The 20,391-nt window shown below is 45.7% G+C and overlaps 1 protein-coding gene across 2 annotated transcripts in view; it reads right to left on the reverse strand.

The window, feature by feature from the left end:
- Nucleotides 1-20,391, reverse strand: part of ARFGAP3 (ADP ribosylation factor GTPase activating protein 3) — a 51,898-nt gene that overhangs the window by 13,545 nt on the left and 17,962 nt on the right. For both annotated transcript variants that reach the window (XM_052639696.1, XM_052639695.1), the window contains exons 5-11: nt 18,784-18,867; nt 17,409-17,493; nt 15,691-15,753; nt 14,308-14,354; nt 13,609-13,751; nt 6,206-6,334; nt 5,171-5,293 (exon numbers count right to left, since the gene is read on the reverse strand). In XM_052639696.1, the coding sequence (XP_052495656.1) occupies nt 5,171-5,293; nt 6,206-6,334; nt 13,609-13,751; nt 14,308-14,354; nt 15,691-15,753; nt 17,409-17,493; nt 18,784-18,867 (674 nt within the window). The remainder of the gene's footprint in view (nt 1-5,170; nt 5,294-6,205; nt 6,335-13,608; nt 13,752-14,307; nt 14,355-15,690; nt 15,754-17,408; nt 17,494-18,783; nt 18,868-20,391) is intronic.

The following is a 20,391-nucleotide window of genomic DNA, read 5'->3' on the forward strand; positions in this document are numbered from 1 at the left end:
CCCAGCTGGACCTGCACTCCTCTTAAAGGTGGTTCCAGAAGTTCAGAAGCGAGACTCAGATTCTAATGCTTAGGTCTCAGGAAAGGAAGGAGGATGGAGGAGGATGCAGAGACTTTAGAGATGTTGCCAAGATGTTTCCGGAGGGTAAGAACAGAAGCACGCAGGAGACAGGTGAGGGCCAAACTCCGAGGGCGTAAGGAGTCATCCAGAGATGAGCTAAGATGGGGGGGGTGGGTAGCGGTGGAATAAAATGGAATGGACTCTTTTTTCCTTGCAGGAAACAAACAAACAACAACAACAAAAGGAGGGTGGATAAATCTGCTGTTTGAAGCAGATGGTATGGCCTTATATGAGTGATTGGAAAAAAAGCAGAATTTCCAAACGTGGTTTCCGCGTTCTCTGGCAAGGAGGTCATTAACAACAAATCTTGTTACACCAGCCTTCTCCCTCCAGGAAGGAAAACCTGCCGTGTTCAAAGCGTATCTGGATTTCAGCTAGAAGCTGAGCAGGCTCTGCTCGGAGGAACAGGAACAACCAACCCCTCCTCACCTGGAAAAGTGAAATCGCTCAGTCGTGTCTGACTCTTTGTGACCCCCTGGACTGTAGCCTACCAGGCTCCTCCCTCCATGGCATTCTCCAGGCAAGAGTACTGGAGTGGGTTGCCATTTCCTTTTCCAGGGGATCGTCCCGAACCAGGGATCGAACCCAGCCTCCCGCGTTCCAGGCAGACGCTTTAACCTCTGAGCCACCAGGGAAGCCCTCCAAATGTTCGAGGACATATTTGTGAGGGTCCCAGTGAAAGAATGAAGACTGATCCAGTCAGGAATTTAAAACTACTTAATAAGCATCTTTAGGGATGGTGGCTCAGAGGGTAAAGCATCTGCCTGCAATGCCGGAGACCTGGGTTCGATCCCCGAGTGGGCAAGATCCCCTGGAGAAGGAAATGGCAACCCACTCCAGTATTCTCCACCCCATGGATAGAGAAGCTTGGTAGGCTATAGTCCATGGGGTTGCAAAGAGTAGAACACAACTGAGCAACTTCACTTTCAATAAGCATCTATGAGGGGCCAGGCTCTGGCTGAGGGAGGAGACACGCTCAGCCCCCGCCCGGATGCGACTGGCCGATCTGGGCTCAGAAACCTGATCTGGGCTCAGAAACCCGGTCTGAGCTCAGAAACCCAGGGAGAAAAAGTGGATGCCCAAGTCAGTGTTTCTCGGAGAGTGGCCCTCGGACTGAAGGACGAGGAATGCCGAGGGGCTGCATGGTCCCCCAGAGGCTCTGGGCTTGGGGTTGGGGGTGAGGACTGAATGGCGGTGGGTAGAACTTCCAGGCCCTTCACAAGTCTTAGGTACTGGGACTCAGGGTTAGTGTCACTCTAAGGAAATATTCTTCAACCATGTAAGCCAAAGTGCTTATCCTGGAATATACGGGCATCAGATTTTTTTTTTTAATGGCTGGATAATACAAGAATCAGAAGGAGAGAGAAAGCCATTCTGCTAGCTCCCTGCTGATCAGCCAGTAGACCACGTTCTACCGTGTTCTCCAAGCTAGGGAGGGGATGGGGGGCAGGGAGGGTGGTGGGGGCTCTTCCCACGGTTCACCAGTGAGGCTCCCTGAGCTCTGACCCAGTGCACAGTGAGGGGAGCAGGTAGCAACTTGCTGGGGGAGGACGGGGTGGCAGAACCCACTGATGACTGTGAAGCACCTGCCCTTCCTCAGAAACACAAGTACCCCCGGATCCCCAAGGCCTTAGTGACTTTTTTTTGGCCACATGACTTACGGGATCTCAGTTCCCCGGCCAAGGACTGAACCCAGGGCCATGGCAGTGAAAGCGCTGAGTCCCAACCACTGGATTGTCAGGGAATTACTTCTATTGAATTTTTTTAATGTTTTGACTTCTAGATCCCAATTCTTAATGCTTTTCACTTATGTTTTCTCCCTCTCACTCTGGTTTCACTCAATCTGAAAACATTCCTTACGTAGGATTCCCCGGGGGCACTAGCGGTAAAGAACCTGCCAATGCAGGAGACATTGGTTGTATCCTTACTCAATTTAGGATTTACAGCTGTAGACAGCTGCCTCTTCCACTGAAGGCCATGCTGGCTTTGTAAGGCTGAACAAATTGTTCTAGTTTCATTATTTTGTACTCAGTATATAATTACATTGTTTATATCCTGGAAATAATGGAACTCAAAAAAAAAAAAAAAAGCCCAAAGATACGGCTGGTCTCATTTTTAATAGAAACAGCACTCTTTCATAATTCAATAGTATTCAAGTTCTAATGGGCTAATGAATAATTTGGAAGCAGTGAGAGCTCCTCATGGAAACACCCGCTTTCCCAGAGGCCATGTTTACCCGACTTCATCTGCCAAAGTAAGGATTGTTCTACCCAAAGCGATCACGACCAAGGAGGACCAGCATTGACGTTCCCATCAGACAAGCTGCAGGTAAAGACAAACAGCACGCCGAGGTCTCTGGCGGGAATCCAGCCAGTGTGGTCAATATAAAAACACCATCTGCTCCCCGGTTCCAAACCATAAATAATTGTTCCATAGAAACGGAGGCCTTTCGGGCTGACTCTTAGGACTAAGCTTTCGCAGAGAGAGGCCGACGGGATTCCTGAAGCTCCTGGCGGACGGAGCCCCCCAGGAAGGAGCCGGGCAGTGGCCTGGGGTGGGCGAAGCTCCCCAACAGCTTCCCGGGGCACATCCTCAGTCACAGCCGCCTCTCCTTCCAACTCCGCACCACTGGTGGAGCTGGAAACCCTACACTCTCTGCAGGAGCTGTAATGAGCAGTGAAAGAATCAAACAGGCTTTTGTGGAGAAGCCAGGTGGGTGAACGTAGACCCTGCACCACCGGGAGTTTCCCCGACACAGACGTACTCTCTCATCTAAAGTGACCTGACACGTAGGCCGCCTTCAAATCGAGCTAGAGGTTTAATTCTATCTTGTAGAAAATGTATTTAAGTATTTTAAAAGGCATGATTTGGGGGGCTTCCCTGGCGGTCCAGTGGCTAAGACTCCGCACTCCCAATGCAGGGGGCCTGGGTTCGATCCCTGCTCCGGGAACTAGATCCTGCACGCCACACCTATTAATAAGATCCTGCAGGCTGCAACTAAGACCTGGCACTGCCAAATTAATTAATTAATTATTTTAAAAAGGCATGATTTGGGAGTTACCGCCAATTAACCTGAAATACAGGTTGCTAACGGGAAAAGTGAAAGTGAAAGTCACTCAGTCGTGTTCGACTCTTTGTGACCCCATGGACTATGCAGTCCCTGGAACTCTCTAGGCTAGGATGCTGGAGTGGGTAGCCTTTCCCTTCTCCAGGGGATCTTCCCAACCCAGGGATCGAACCCAGGTCTCCCACATTGCAGGCAGATTCTTTACCAGCTGAGCCACAAGGGAAGCCCAAGAATATTGGAGTGGGTAGCCTATCCCTTTTCCAGCTGGTCTTCCAGACCCAGGAATTGAACCAGGGTCTCCTGCACTGCAGGCGGTTCTTTACCAACTGAACTATCCGGGAAGCCTGAGAGTCAAACATAAAACCACCCTGTCTCTGAGAGCACTGACGGGGAACACCTCGAAACTACTTTTTTTCTGGTAAAAATCTGGACTTGAAGCAATCTGCAGTGATGCTAGGTGAATGATTTAAAGACAGTTCTCTGTATTACAAGTCCTTACCTGTGAACTTTGATAGGAAAATACAGAATTTCAGAATTAGAGCCTAATTAGTTAACATACATTTCTATCTGTTATGCATATGGAACTGCTTCTGGTGGTGGTGGTTTACTCACTAAGTCATGTCCAACTCTTGTGACCCCATGGACTGTAGCCCGCCAGTCTCCTTTGTCCATGGGGTTCTCCAAGCAAGAATACTGGAGTGGGTTGCCACTTCCTTCTCCAGGGGATCTTCCGGACCCAGGGATCGAGCCCAGGTCTCCTGCATTGCAGACAGATGCTTTACCGACTGAGCTCTATGAAGGAAGCCCCTGTGTAATTGCCAGTCGACAGTGATGCCCTCTGAGATGTGAGTGAGGGTGCCTCCTCTAAGGACTGCCCACACTGACAGGCACACGGGCGACCTTCCCAAACCCCACACCTGAAGGTGGCCCTCCACATGGTTAACTTAAGTATACAACAATAGTAATTAAGCATTCAGACTGAGTCACGTGACTTTTGAACTGAGTTTCTATATAAAAACAACAGCTAAAAATGACATAAATAATAGTTAGGCCACAATGCCCCGTGTGCATTCATTCATTAAACCCTCACGCTGCCTGAGAGGCTGACACTGCTGGTGTCCTGACCTTACAGATAAGAGGCGGTGGCACAGGGAGGTTGGACAGGGCAGCCAAGATCACAGTCATTAAGTGGCAGGGCCAGGACTCAAGTCCAGGCCGCCCGGCATCCCAGCCGGTGCCACTTCCTGACACCCCAGGTTTACTTGGTGGCTGCTCAGCAGGCCTCCCCCTCCCCGGTGCTGATCAGGTTCTTGGAAGAACCGCACAGAGTGAGTCAATTCAAGTTAAACTTGTTCTCAGTCTCTGCGGGTGGCTTGAACCTGAACCACGACCTCTCCACGGTCGGCTTCACACTGGAGTTGGGTAACCTGTCCTTGTTGGAGGGTGAGGGCTTGAAGGATGGGGCCTAGGCTTTATCCTGGGAACCCCTCAGACGGCAACAGTGCTTTTCATTCATACATAAACACACACAAATAGCATTCATTTAAAATTTTATATCCTGCCAATGGGCGACTCCAGAAGCCGGTGGTATGAAAACAAAAGAATCTGCTAAAGGCACAGCTGGGAAATATTCCAACTGTTGGAATAAGACTAAACGACAACAGATATCTTTGGGGTTTTCCGTATTTTGTATATTTCTCCAATTTCACATTTTAGATAAATACAACTTTCCCCCCTCTGATTTTAATTCCTGGCTGCTGATTTTATTTTCAAACATTTCAATATTAGCAAATATCATCCACTAAAGAAGGGGACCCCAATTTTTTCCCAAAGGACATCCTTGATTCCAGCCGAAGCTTTTAAAAACAACGAAGTAAACTTATTTGTATTTGTTCCTAATGTAAAAAAAAAAAACCCAGAAACTAGTAAGTCTGTATCGAGCTTTTCAAAACAATACTTTCAGGATGATTTTTAACAGGTTACCTGGAGCTGGATGTAAAGTATGAGTCATCACTGTCATCACCATACTTTTTTCTCGGTTTTGCTGTGATTGGCGTTTCCTGTTCAATGGTCTGCATGTCTGAAGTCACTGAATGTGAAATACCACTTGAGAAAATAGAGAATAAGATGGAAAAAGAAAAATATTAGTTCATGAAGATACGTGTGTTCACCAAAGAATGCCTTTAATTTATACTCTCAACAAAAATGTACTTTATTTGGGGGTTACAAACATGAACAATAGAAAAACATTTTTGTGGTGCAAGCACTAGAAAATACCGGACCTTAGTGGGGACTGTAACTAATTATAGAAAATACAGTCACATATGAAAGTTATGTTTATGGCATCCATTTAATGACAATCAGACCTATTTCATTTTATCTAATAATCAAATTTGGAATTTTTTGCACTGTAGTAAACACGGTTGTCTCTTGGCATCTGAGGGGGACTGGTTCCGTTACCCCAGCAACAAAAACAATCCTCAGGGACACATAATTTTTCAAGGCAGAGGTCCGATGTGTCCTCCTTTGCTTGGCAAAGTAAGGAAGCTATCCTTCTCTACTTCACCCCCCAAAAAATCCTTACTATTCCTTTGTATTTTAAATCATTTCTAGTTACTAATGACACCAAATTCAATGTAAATGCTACATCTGTTGTCTAGTTGCCAAGTCCTGTCTCTTTGCTGATCCCATGGAAACGCTACAAAAATAATTGTAAATACAATGTAAAAACGATGTAAATTGTTGTCCTTAAGTATGGTGTGCACAGAAAAAATTTGTTTTGCTTCCTGGAACTTTCTGGAATTCTCCCTATCCTGATATATTCAAATCCCAGATTGGTTGAGTCTGCAAAGGCAGAACCCCTAGATAGAGAGCGCTGAGGGCTGACTGTACTAGAGCACAGCAAATGAAGGAAGCGAACAAGGAGAAGACGTTTCTGAAGTGGAAATTAACAAGGAGAGTCCACGTGTGATCAGCAAACTAGCTTAAATTAGGAAATCCAAGAAAGCAGAGTCTTACCTTCTGCTATTTCCGAATCCCATGCCAAGTCTCTCTGATTCTGCCTTTTTCTTGCCACTCATATTCATCTTTTCATCTTTCTTCATCTGAATTTCAAGATCTTTATAGGCTAATCGTAGTGATGACACACTGCCAGAAAAACCGAATGCTCCTTAACTTAGCGCTGATTCTGTGCTCTTAAGTTAAAATACCGAGAACGCTAAACATGTCACACGCTTTTAGCTTGCTGCGGCTTTCCATGATTCATGATTATAAAGGCAAGCTGGCGTTTTTTGGGAAAAGATCTCTTTTGAGTAGATGCTCAAGAAAAGGTGCATGCTGCTACTGCTGCTGCTAAGTCGCTTCAGTTGTGTCTGACTCTGTGCAACCCCATGGACAGCAGCCCACCAGGCTCCTCTGTCCCTGGGATTCTCTAGGCAAGAACACTGGAGTGGGTTGCCACTTCCTTTGCCAATGCATGCAGGCATGCTAAGTCACTTCAGTCATGTCTGACTCTGTGTAACCCCATGTACAGCAGCCCACCAGGCTCCTCTGTCCACGCAATTCTTTAGGCAAGAATACTGGAGTGGGTTGCCATTGCCTTCTCCGAGCTGCATGAGTTTACAGCTAATTTATGGTTGCTGCTGAATCTAATTACTGTTCTAGCTTTACATTACTTACCGTATCATAATATGTCACAACATAATATATACTTAAATTACTTCTATAAAGGAGAGTAAAATGCAGATTATTATTATTATTTTTTTTTTTTACTATACGTCCCTGGTGGCTCAGAGGTTACAGTGTCTGCCTGCAATGCAGGAGACGTGGGTTCGATTCCTGGGTCGGGAAGATCCCCTGGAGAAGGAAATGGCAACCCACTCCAGTATTCTTGCCTGGAAAACTCCATGGACGGAGGAGCCTGGTGGGCTACAGTCCATGGGGTCGCAAAGAGTCTGACACGACTGAGCGACTTCACTTTCACTTTCACTTTATACATCCACATTATGTAACAAAAGTATGAGATTAGTCTCGCTGGTTTGTTCTGGTTTAAGATTATATATATATATATATGTGTGTGTGTGTATGTGTGTGTGTGTGTTGTGTTGGGCTTAATCGCTCAGTCAAGTCCGACTCTTTCTGAGTCCATGAACTGTAGCCCATCAGACTCCTCTGTCCATGGGATTCTCCAGGCAAGGATACTGGAGTGGGTTGCCATGCCCTCCTCCAGGGGATCTTCCCAACCCAGGGATCAAACCCAGGTCTCCAGCATTGCAGGCAGATTCTTTACTGTCTGAACCACCAGGGAAGCTCAAGAATACTGGAGTGGGTAGCCCATCTGTTCTCCAGGGGATCTTTCCGACCCAGGGATCAAACCTGAGTCTCCCAAATTGCAGGCAGATTCTCTACTAGCTGAGCTACCAGAGAAGTCCAAATATATAGGGAATGACTCCAATATTCTTGCCTGGAGAATTCCATGGACAGAGGAGCCTGGCGGGCTACAGTCCATGTGGTCACAAAGAGTTGGACATGACTGAGTGACTAACACTTTCACTTTTCATATATATAAATTTATTTGACTTAACAGATACATTAAGAAGGGATTACTGCATTGCAAAAGGATTCTTCAGTTTACGAGAAAATTTCCCATAGGGTTTCTCTCTCTCTCTTTAAAAAATATTTATTTGGCTGCAATGGGTCTTAGCTGTGGCACACAGGATCTCCAATTGAGGCATGTGGGATCTAGTTCCCTGACCAGGGATTGAACCGAGGCTGCGTAGCATTAAGAACATGGAGTCTCAGCCACTGGACCATTAAGGAAGTTCCCCATAAGGTCTCTTTACGGAACCAGGCTCTGAGAGAATTCACAATGGAGCTGCCATTCCTCAGCCAACAGTTTCCTCTGCACCACCAGTCAGATGCTCATCACCTATCTACAAATACTTGTGACAGATAAAGCACCCAGTGCAGGGGAGGGAGGGGAGATGAATGAAACAATGTCCCTTACTCTTAGGCTTCCAAAAATGCTATAGATACTTAATTTCTTATGAAGAAAACCAGGCCTATATTCACAAGAGTATATTATCATATTAGTAAATAGCAACAAAATTTCAGGGACTTGAAAAATGATATACCTACATTATCAAGATTTCTAAGATACTGTTCATTTCAGAAAATTTTATAAAATGTCACAAATTCCTCATGAGAAAGGTACTATGTAAACTCCCTAATAATATAAACACGCTTCTCTGTAGTGAAAGGAAGTGATAACAGAATTTCTTACTGGGAGAAAATAATCTTGCTTTTGCTGTTTTCCTTCTTAATGAGTCAAGCAGGATTTCTGGTTTTTGTTGTTTCTTATATATAAGCTTCTCCCACTAGACATTTCTTTACAGCAAGAACATTGCTTTGTATACCTGGAGTTTATCACACCCTGGCATTAAAGAAATGGATGCCTTCATTCTTTTTATATTAAATCTGGCGGTGCCAGGTCTTAGTAGCGGCACACAGGTCTTCAGTTGCGACATGTGGATTCTTAGTTGCGGCATGTGGGATCTAGTTCTCTGACCAGGGGTCGAACTCAGGCCCCTTTCATTGGCAACTTGGAGTCTTAACCACTGGACCACCAGGGAAGTCCCTCCATTTTGTTTTACAGGGGCCATTTGTATTCTTCACTGTTATTCCTTCAGATCAGGTAATGGTAATATATCTGCTGTTCCCACCCCACCCCCACCCCCACCCCCCCCCACCCCCACCCCCCCCCCCCACCCCCCCCCCCGCCAAACTGTACCTGAAGGAGGAAAATAAGCAATCTTCTTTCAAGTATAATTTTGGGGAGAAAACAGTAGATCTGTTTAAAATCACAAAAAGCTATAACTGTGGTAACAGAGTCTTCTGGAGATGAATGGACTGGGATGAAGAATTTCAGGAGAGTACGAGATGGGGAAGCTTTCCCTTTGGGGGGACCTGCCGGGGAGCTGGTGCTGTCGCTCATAAAAGCGTGCACTTTACCGTGCAGGCTCTGGAAGCACTAATACAACAAGAAGCTGGGACTCCGCGCGTCTCAGACCTACAGGAGCCCTTCCAGGACGGGCAGGGAGGAGGGCCGGCCACGACCTCAGGACTCAGGGAGAGCCCAGGAGCAGCTCCTGGCTCCTCTTACTCTCCTCCCAGCTGTGCGCACAGACCTCTCTGAGGACGAAATGCCCGGTAAGGATGCGGCTGCTGCACGGATAGCTTAGTTCACACTCAGAACAGACAGGAATCGACGCTGCTCCTGACAGCTGACTGAACTACCTTCATGTACGGCCGTTTTAGGGAACGGAGCTGCAGAAGACTAGCATAAAGCGTGGGCACTCTTGGGGGCTTCCCCGGTGGTCCCGGGGCTAGGACTGTGCCCTCCTAATGCAGGGGACCTGGGTCCACTCTCTGGCTGAGGAACTAAGATCCCACGTGCCACAGCTAAGACCCAGTGCAGACAAATAAATACATTGTTGTTTAGCCCCTAAGTCGTGTCCAACTGTTTTGTGACCCCATGGACTGTAGCCCACTAGGCTCCTCCGTCCATGGGATTCTCCAGGCAAAATACTGGAGCGGGTTGCCGTTTCCTTCTCCGGGGGATCTTTCAGACCCAGGGATCGAACCTGCATCTCCTGCACTGCAGGCAGATTCTTTACCTCTGAGCCACCAGGGAAGCCCCAAATAAATAAGTAAATATTAAAAAGTAAATAAATAAAGCCTGGGTACTTTCTCACAGCTGGCACAGCACTGGTTTGGTGAAACTGAGCTGTGATGCGTCTGAGCAGCAGGGCGGTGGTCAGGGCCTGGAGTGCAGCTCTTCTGAACAAAGGGATTCACTGGGTTCCCGAGTCCAGTTCATAAACACCCCACAATCTGCATGTTTGCATTCAGCTGTATCGAGCAGTCCTGATTAAGGCTGGTGCTGTCTCTAATATTAACGCACTAGTCTCTGTCCCCCTGACCTGCAGGGAGGGGATTGGTGCTTTCTGATTCCCCGTCTCCTGTTCTGATCAGGCGAGGATTTTACTGGTTCTCTGGGAAAACCTCATGCACGAGTGATCTGCACGGAGTCCACTCCTAAACACACTCAAATTGAACCTTCCCCCTTTCTCAGTGTCAAGAAAGCTAGCTAAGTCAGAGACATCAAAGTGAAGTCTGTGAGAGCTTACAGTGAGTCTTATACAGAGCATCTCAAATCACTCAGTATGCCAGCGAATTTGGAAAACTCAGCAGTGGCCACAGGACTGGAAAAGGTCTGTTTTCATTCCAATCCCAAAGAAAGGCAATGCCAAAGAATGCTCAAACTACCACACAATTGCACTCATCTCACATGCTAGCGAAGTAATGCTCAAAATTCTCCAAGCCAGGCTTCAACAGTACGTGAACTGAGAACTTCCAGATGTTTAAGCTGGATTTAGAAAAGGCAGAGGAACCAGAGATCAAATTGCTAACATCCACTGGATCATAGAAAAAGCAAGAGAATTCCAGAAAAACATCTACTTCTGCTTCATTGACTACGCTAAAGCTTTTGGCTGTGTGGATCACAACCAACTGTCGTGTCCGACTCTTTGCAACCCCATGGACTGTAGCCCGTGAGTCTCCTCTGACCATGGAATTTTCCAGACAAGAATACTGAGTGGGTTGTCATTTCCTCCTCCAGGGGATCTTTCTGACCCAGGGATCAAACCTGAGTTTCCTGTGCCTCCTACTGTGGCAGGCAGGTTCTTTACCTCTGAGCCACCTTTGTGTGCTGTGAGCTTAGTCGCTCCGTCGTGTCCGACTCTTTGTGACCCCGTGGACTGTAGCCCACTAGGGGGATTCTCCAGGCAAGAATGGGTTGTCATGCCCTTCTCCAGCGGATCTTCCCAACCCAGAGACTGAACCCAGGTCTCACGCATTGCAGGCGCACTCCTTACCATCTGAGCCACCAGGGAAGCCCCTGACATCGCAAATATTTAACCTAAATAACAGTTTAGTGCTGCCCCCTAGGTGCTGTGAGTTAAATGATAATGAGGAGTAACCACCCATTTCAGATGCTCCAGGCTTATCATAGGAAGCCCACTGAGCAAACTGTGAGCGTGAACAGCAAGAAACTACCCTGACGGAAATGGCAATCCACTCCAGTATTCTTGCCTGGAGAATCCCATGGACAAAGAAGTCTAGTAGGTTACAGTCCACGGGGTCGCAAAGAGTCGGACCCGACTGAGCGACTTCACCTTCACACTGACTGAGCACCTATTACGCGCCAGGCACTGTCTGATGCACTCTAATGAGCATAAACTAAATGAACCCCCTAACAATCTTGTAAAGTAAGTACCAGTGTTTTCTTCATTATACAGCCTGTAGTAATCAAGCCACGCTAAAAGAGATAGGGGCTTCCCTGGTGGCTCAGATCGTAACGAATCTGCCTGCAATGCGGCCGACTCAGGTTCAATCCCTGGGTTGGGAAGATTCCCTGGAGGAGGGCATGGCAACCCACTCCAGTGTTCTTGCCTGGAGAGTCCCCACGGACAGAGGAGCCCACCTGGTGGGCTAACGACTCAGACATGACCGAGTGACTAACACACACACACAAGAGATACACATGACAACAAGAGAAAACACCATATAAATAAAACACATGCGTGCACAAAACCGGAATCCAAGATGCCTTCCGTCTCTTCTCTCCTTATGGTCCTGGACCCTTATGCCCAGTCACCAGTCCTTTCCAGACAGTCGCGTGTCCCTTCTGTTTTCAACACAATGACATCCTCTCAAGAACCTTAAGGAGCTACTTGAAACAAGTCTCTGGTCTGGCCTCCTGGCTTCCAGTTCTCCCCCCATTCTTTCTGCCCTGGATATCACAACCAAACACACTTTCCAAAACCCACCCCTGCTTCATGGCACTCTCCTCAGATGAGATGCAAAACCGCCGGCTGGTCTGACTTCAGGGTGACCCACGCCATCACTCCCCTGTCTCCAGTCCAGGCAGGACCCTGGAGCCACTGCCTGGATTCCCTCTTCCTCATCCTCCTAGGCTCTTCCTTTCTCCCTCTCTCTGCCACCACCGTCAAGTCTGACTCTGAGACCTCTTCAAGATTCAGGCTTAGTACCTGCATACTAAGTACCACCATACCCAAAACCTTCCATCGTACAATTAGGATTTAGTCTCCAGGTCCAATGGGGCTTCATATTATAAACACCATTTTCATTACTGAGATAAAATTCACATATAAAATTCACCTTTTTAAAATGCACAATTCAGTTTAACATATTCACAAGGCTGTCACCATCACCTCTAATTCCAGAACATTTTCATCACCCCAGAAGAAATCCCACCCACCCACAGTCCACCCTTCTCTCCCCTCTGCCCTTGGCCCTGGAAACCACCAGTCCGCTTCTGTCTCTTGATCTGCCTGATTTGGACAGTCCACATCTAAGCAATCATAAAATATGTGGTCTTTTGTGGCCAGTGTCTTTCTCAGCACAAATTTTTCAAGATTTGTGCATGCTACACCATGTATCAGTACTTTATCCCTTTTCGGGGCTAAATAATATTCTGCTGTGTGGACACACACATGTTGTCCATCTGTTCACTAGTTCGTGGAGATTGAGGTTGTTTCTGCTTTTCAGCTATAGGGATTAATACTGCTATGAACATGTGTACAAGTTTTTGTGTGACTTTGTGGGCATATACATTACTTTCTCTGAGAATATACTGCGGAGTGGGACTGCTGGGTCATATGGTAACTTTGCCACCAGCAGAGCATGAGGGCTCCAGTTTCTTAATTCTCACCAACACTTGTTTGCCGTCTTCTTGACCACAGCTCCCTGAGAGTGAGGTGTCTCCCTGTGGCTTTGACTTGCATTTCCCTAACAACGCTGAGCATCTTTCCTGTGGCAGTACCTCCTGACACATCTCTGTCTTTCCCTCCTTACTGACCCCACCCAAATCCTGTCCAGACAATTTCAACTGGAAACGGTGGCTGCCCTCCATAAATACTGTCTCTCTCCTTCTCATCTACACATCCATGTGGTATTAACTCTCATAAAACCAAATTTTGCATTTCCCTCCTCACACACAAATGTAAAAATATATGGCATTTGGAAAGCAAATCTCAGAGTCATTTAGTTAATAGCTTTGCCTGTTACATGCATGCTAAGTCGCCTCAGTCCTGTCTGACTCTTTGCGACCCCATGGACTGTGGCCCGCCAGGCTCCTCTGTCCATGGGATTCTCCAGGCAAGAATACTGGAGTGGGTTGCCATGCCCTCCTCCAGGGGATCTTCCCGACCCAGGGATCGAACCCCGGTCTCTTGCGTCTCCTGCATTGGCAGGTGGGTTCTTTACCCCTAGTGCCACCTTGGGAAGCCCAGTTAATAACTGTAGTCACTAGAATCGTATTATGATTTGACCATACTTACATGGATTCTTCCTTAGGTGCTGCCCGGGACAGAAGGTCTTCCTGTGCATTCATTTTATCGACGGCTTGGGCTTGCTTTTCAATTTCATTAAAACACGTATTTGATAGTTTCTGGGCTCCCAAACCTCCTTTTTTGGCCCCAAGCTGGAGGATACAGTAGAAGATTACGTTTTATCCAAACTGTTTGAAAACATTTGCAATGACAGCTGACAGTTACTGAGGGTTATTACTTAGTCCTCACGCCTCTGTGAGGCCGGCACGGTCATCATCTCCAGGTGACGGAGGAGGACCTGAGCTCTTGTTAGGAAAGAGACTTGACCAAGATCACACAGCTGGCAAGTGACAAGGTCAGGATTCAGACCTCAGCCCTGCGTCCAGGGCGGGGGCTCTGAATGGAACCTCAGAAGCTGAACGTCCAGCTGCTGACAACCCTCCCAGCCTCGCTGCATGACAGAGATCCCAGGGAGCCTCGGCTGATTTGTTTTCAGAGCTGTATCGCCGACAGAGAAATGTGAAACACTGCAGAAAACAGTCACCGCGTATAACATCACTCCATTGAACAAAACGAACTATTTATCAGAGCCACATTTATCAGACTGTGGCTCAAAAACAATAGAAATAAAAATGTCAAAGGTGGCTTCCTCAAGCCCATAAGCCCTTTTAGAGCTAAATCAGCAGACAGTTTACACATAATACTTACACCTCTTTTAGCTTGATTTGGTTTCTTTTTTATGATAGAAGAAACCTCTGTCAAAAGACAAAAAGTAGAAAGTCAGACCACTGGAAATACATATTTTTCCTATTTTTAGTGTATTTTAAAAAAAATTCTAAGATACTGCATTTTATTATTTAAGAGACTATAACATTTTCCACATTAGTTTGTCATCCAGAGACTCAAGTACCTCAATGTATTTCAGATGAACAGAGATTCATCCAAATAGAGTTCTCAGTATTTTCAGATTGCATCCAAACTCAGAGAGTATATATATTTTGCGGGGGGGGGGGGGGGGGGGGGGGGGGGGAGGGAACACCATATTGCAGAGAAATAAATAGCCTGAGCTTGCCTCATTCACCACTTTCTTCAAGAGTATTTTGTATATTAGAACAAACTCTCCTAGTAATCTCTACTCTTCAAACACTTTCAAAATTGTTTTAAAATATAAAGTTAGCCAGTCATTATGTATACAACTAAAGCAGCCAGGGAAGTGCTTTTCCACCCTGATTTATGTACAGATTTTATCATACTAACCAATCAGAAATAGAAAACATTCTATTATTTGGTAGCATTACTTACTAAATTGCACAAAAATATATGATGCTTTTAGATAAAGTTTCTTAAAAATTGTTTTCTGGGTAAATTTTAATCATAGATTACATACTCTGTTTTTAGAATTATGTGTAAGAGACCCAGTAAGAATAAAATCTTATTTTTTTTTTTTCTTACAAAGATGAGAATGTGACTTAACAGGAAAAGATAGCATAAACCCACAAAGATTAAAATTTTTCAGTCCTTAATGGGAGAATAACATCATTACATTTGGGGTATAAAGAAAGACATTCACGGAAATCCTCCTTTTCTTCACTTTCTTTTAGATATGCACTGGAGTAGTCATATAACCTGCTTCCAGCTTCCCACACGTCTATTAATGCATGATGGAAATACCTGGAACATTTCTAATAGTTTGGTTATTTTTCACCAAAGCTGTTGCTTTCCAATTAATGCAGTGTGATATGCACTAATTTCAGATTACATTTCCCTGATAATGAAATATTAGAGATTAAGTTCACCTACAATAAAATCAGAAGGAAGAAAATGCTAAGAGTTCTTGAGTGACTAGGAATGACATGGCTGTTCTGCCCTCTGCCTATGCTGGGACATAAACCAGCAAATCAAAAAGCATCAAGAGCAACCTTCACCAGGTACAGAGGCTAATGCGTTTCACAGTCACCAAGCTGGCCAAAACAGAACAGCATTTTTTGTTTAAATAAATCTCCTTACATTGTAAGTTCTAGGCAGAATGTACAGACAGGATTCATTTTTTTCTTAATTAACCTCTAAATCAGACTACAGGGTAACACATACCTCCTACAGCAGCCTTTGTTGGTACATTAAGACCTTCCACACTTGGTCCTTGCTCTGGTACACCTGAAAGTTAAAAATATTGATATCAGTGCAGAAAACAGATTCATCAAATGTCCTTTTGAATATTTACACATCCAACTTGTTCAGTACTACAAATCTTATCCAGGTAGATCAATGACTGTCTTTTCTTTTTAGCTCCACATTTTATCACTTTAAGAATTTTAATTTAAAAGTCCATTAAAATAGAAGTGTATTTTGTGTCCAGTTGCTTTTTTAGTGGTCTCCCTCTTCGTTATAATCTGGAATCCTAATTTATGGTCTGGTGTTTTAAAGTAAACTGTTCTGAGATACCTAGTACATATGTGTACTATACCCCAACAGATGTCAACATTTGGCAAGTCTAATGTGAATCACATCAGTGATAGAAAACCTAAATATTCAGTTGCCAAGAAATCTGCTGAGTTTTCTAGCTGATCTAAAAAACTGATCCTGGTTAGGAATTCCATTAAGGCTTCTCAGGACCATCACCTGATCTCGAGGTTGCTGACTCTTTAGTCCTTCCTGTTACTCTAAGTTCCTTCAAGCAGTTCCAGGCTTGACTCTCACAGGCCAGCATGACTGAGGGGCCCACCCGCCAGCAGTTCACTGATTAGGTGAAAAATGATACCTTGTTGTTGTTAATTTACACTGATTTTCTGGCTAACAAAAAAATGCTCAATTTTAAAACAGAAAATGTCGGTGTTTTCATCCACGGGTGGTTTTTTTAAACCTAAGCAAGTGATGTAAGTAGATTTACAATAAATATATCCTAAAATAAAATCACCAAATGTGAATTATTAGACATCAACTATTGCCAGAATGTGTACACATGTGCTCAGTTGCATCAGTCATGCCCAGCTCTTTGCGACTCCATAGACTAGTCCACCAGGCTCCTCTGTCCACCGGATTCTCCAGTCAAGAATACTGAAATGGGCTGCCATCTTCTCCTCCAGGGATCTTCTTGATCCTGGGATCGAACCCACGTCTCCCACGTCTCCTGCACTGCAGGTGGATTCTTTACTGCTGAGCCACCGGGGAAGCCCATAGTTTTCTAAACTGGAATCTTGTTTCTTGATTATAAGATAGCTCAGTTAGTAAAGAATCTGCCTGCAATGCAGGAGACTCCAGTTCGATTCCTGGGTCGGGAAGATCCGCTGGAGAAGGGTTAGGCTACCCACTCCAGCATTCTTGGGCTTCCTGTGTGGCTCAGCTGGTAAAGAATCTGCCTGCAACGCAGACCTGGGTTCGATCCCTGGGTTCGATCCCTGGGTTGGGAAGATTCCCTGGAGAAGGGAATGGCTACCCACTCCAGTACTCTCGTCTGGAGGATTTCATGGACTGTATAGTCCATGGGGTTGTAAAGAGTGGGACATGACTGAGCGACTTTCACTTTCACTTTTCTGATTATAAAAGTCACTTTTCTGATTATAAAAGTAACATTTACTCATGATAAAAGTTCAGTCACTTCAAAATTGTATCAAGTTGAAAGTTAAAATCCTCAGCAATTTCATTTTCCAGTGTTAACTGCATGTGTGATCTGGCTATTTTTCACAAAAGTGAGGTCATACATACTCCATGTTCAGTAATCCTCTCTCCCCGTTTTATAATGGACCATGGGCATCTTTCCTGGGAGATGCAGGGGTCTCATTTTCTAGGAGTTCCTCGAGTCTCAGTCTTACCTTCACTGCTCGCTGGAGGTGTGTCCACGTTCCTCGGAGTTAAAGAAGGTTCTGGCTGTGCTGACGCCCAGCCTGTGGTGCTCACCTGAAGGCAGGGGAGAAAAGTAGTTACCAGCAAAGCAAGGAAAGTCATAAAAAACAAACTTCAAAAAAAGTGAGTCACTAAGTCCGGTCCACATGCCAGGGGAGTGGGTTAAGCCCCACGTCCTGATCAGTGGAAAGTATACGCATGATTTGGAATTTTCTGTAAGGAAGAAGACTGTCCCTTCCCGCCATTCCTTTATGCAATCATCCATTTACATCAGTAACAGACTCATGGATATTGGCCAATTCTTTGTGTTATAGCCCAGTACTATCATTATTTCTTTTGTTGTTCAAACGGATCCAGCTCTGACCACCTTCAGCCATGTCCTTGTCCAATCCCCCGCCCTGGCCTCCTAGCGCTCCCTTACTTCCAGCACCTCTGGTTGCCCGTGCAAGTCCAATCCTAGGATCAGCTGCCTCTCCAAAGGTAGCCCTGGTTCCTTTTATTGGAGAACAGCATTTGGAAATGAGGGTGTGGGTGCTGGGTGTGCCTGTCGCCCTGGGGCGTCTCTGTCTCTAGGCCTCATAGTGGACAGAGCTAGGTCATATACCCTGTGTGTGTACACCAACCCACACGTACACACAGACCTACAGTTAGTTCTCCATTACATGTTCATTCTCACAATAGCCTTGAGAGATGTTCTATGTCCACAGCTAACAGGGGCAATGAGATTCAAATCCCTTTTCAAATCTGGGTTTAAACAAATGTCTTCATTCTTTCTTTCAGTCACACTGTGCAGCTTGTGGGATCTTAGTTCCTTGACCAGGGATCAAACTTGCACTGCCCCCATGGGAAGCGCAGAGTTATAACCACTGGACAGCCAGGGAAGTTCTTCAAACTGTCTTTGTTCTTTGTCAATTGCAAAGCTCTGAAATGCACTGGGCAGGCCCCTGGTAAGACTTCTGCCTCCCAGGAAGCTGGGTACAGGGCATGGGACTGAATTCTAGATGGCAGGATGTGAGCAGAAGCAATGCTACCTCCAGACTGTAAAAGGCCGGGGCACTGCTTCCCTGGATGTGGACGTCTGTCCTCCTCCCACTGGCCGGGAAAGGTCATGACCTGGAGCGGCCACTCTGGACCCTGAGATGGGAGCAACACAGGGCTGAGATGAGCAGCCCTGGATGACCCTGAACTACTGCTGGGAAATTTATTTCTCCCGTAAGTGACTGTCTCAGGGCTGTTGGTTATAGCAGCTTAGACTCTGTCCTAACTGAAACACTTGAAATACATGCCCTTTAAAATTCATGTCAGAGGAGCACACTTTAAAACTATGTAAAGCATAACACATACCTCAGGAGAAGCATGAGAGGCAAAAAAATCTTCCTCCTTCGGTGGCGGGGACGAAGGAGGGACCACACAGCTATCAAGCCAGAGCTGGAACAGAACACACACACTGCTCAGCGCTTCACCTGCTTCCGAGGGTTTATTTAATATAGTTCCCTCCCTTTCCAGAGGCCTGTCGCTAAAGATCCGTACTTTCCACTATTATAAAGTCAGGGCTCCCCAGCACATTTTAGCAACGCATTGATCTAGTAACTTGTGCTGCCAAGCCCTGTGGAAGACAAAAGGCAGCTCCCCGAGCCACTTCTGAAAGGGGAAGACCAAGGACTTCACGTCCAGGTGCACGTTCCACGCTTTGTGGATGCCACGTTTGTGAATTCGCCTACTCTGCAACTAACTTGTGACCCTAGATCTGCTGCCCTGCCTGAACACGTGCAGAAATGCAGAGAACGTGTCGCCCACGGTGCGAAGCTTCAGCCCCTGTTGCAAGCACGGGTGCTTTTTACGGTCTGCTGACAGACACGTTTTTGCGCCTTGCATTAGCGTATGTCATTTACGACAGCTCCAATCTCAGTGCTAAGTGCCACCTTGTGTAACTAAGCACAGACATGCAGTTAGATGAGCTTCACTCAGCTCAAGCCACAGTGCCCTTGGCCACAGGCTCAGAGTCAATGTGTCAACAATATCCACTGAAGAAGGCATCTTCATTTTTTAAAGAAATTTTCTTTTTAATGTGCACCATTTTTAAAGTATTTAATCTGATACAATATTGCTTCTGTTTCACGTTTGGTCAAGGCATGTGGGATCTTAACTCCCCAACCAGGGATTGAACCCATGCTCTCTCCTGCAATGGAAGGTGACGTCTCAACTAATGGAAGTGAAGTGGAAGTCGCTCAGTCGTATCCAACTCTTTGCGACCCCATGGCCTATACAGTCCATGGAACTCTCCAGGCCAGAATACTGGAGGGGGTGGCCTTTCCCTTCTCTAGGGGATCTTCCCAACCCAGGGATCAAACCCAGGTCTCCCGCATGGTGGGCAGATTCTTTACCAGCTGAGCCACAAGGGAAGCCCGACAAGGTGGTAATAATTAAGAATGACGCCCACGTTTCTGACTTAGGCAACCTGGCAGATGATGGTGATGCCAATTATTAGAGCTAGGAAATACTGGAAAAGGGGCATGATGGAAGGGAAGATAAGAACATATGTATTTAGTCATAACATAAAAATGTTGGGTCACATGCTACAACTAGCTCTTTTTTATAAATATCTGTTATATCTTGAACATTTAATTCTTATAATGTTAAAAACCTTTCAACTTTTCACTTTATGGATTATTTTCTTCCTAAGTCTATTGGCACATTTTTATTATTAGAAATAGATATAAAGAACAATGGAAAGCCAGGGAATTCCCTGAAAGAGGTGTCTTTAAACAAAGAGCATGTAAAACGAGGTCAGTGTTGATCAGCTGACAAATAAAAGAGAGGCTGCAGGGCTGTTGAGTAGTGTTCACGGCAACGTTTTAGAGCAGGACGGTGAAGGATGACAACCCGCTCCATGCTGTTTCCTTGTAAGAGAATCTGGCCAGGAAGTTTTACGGTTTGGGATATAAAGGACTT

This window comes from Budorcas taxicolor, chromosome 5 (genome assembly GCF_023091745.1).
Source record: "Budorcas taxicolor isolate Tak-1 chromosome 5, Takin1.1, whole genome shotgun sequence".
NCBI classification, from domain to species: Eukaryota; Metazoa; Chordata; class Mammalia; order Artiodactyla; family Bovidae; genus Budorcas; species Budorcas taxicolor.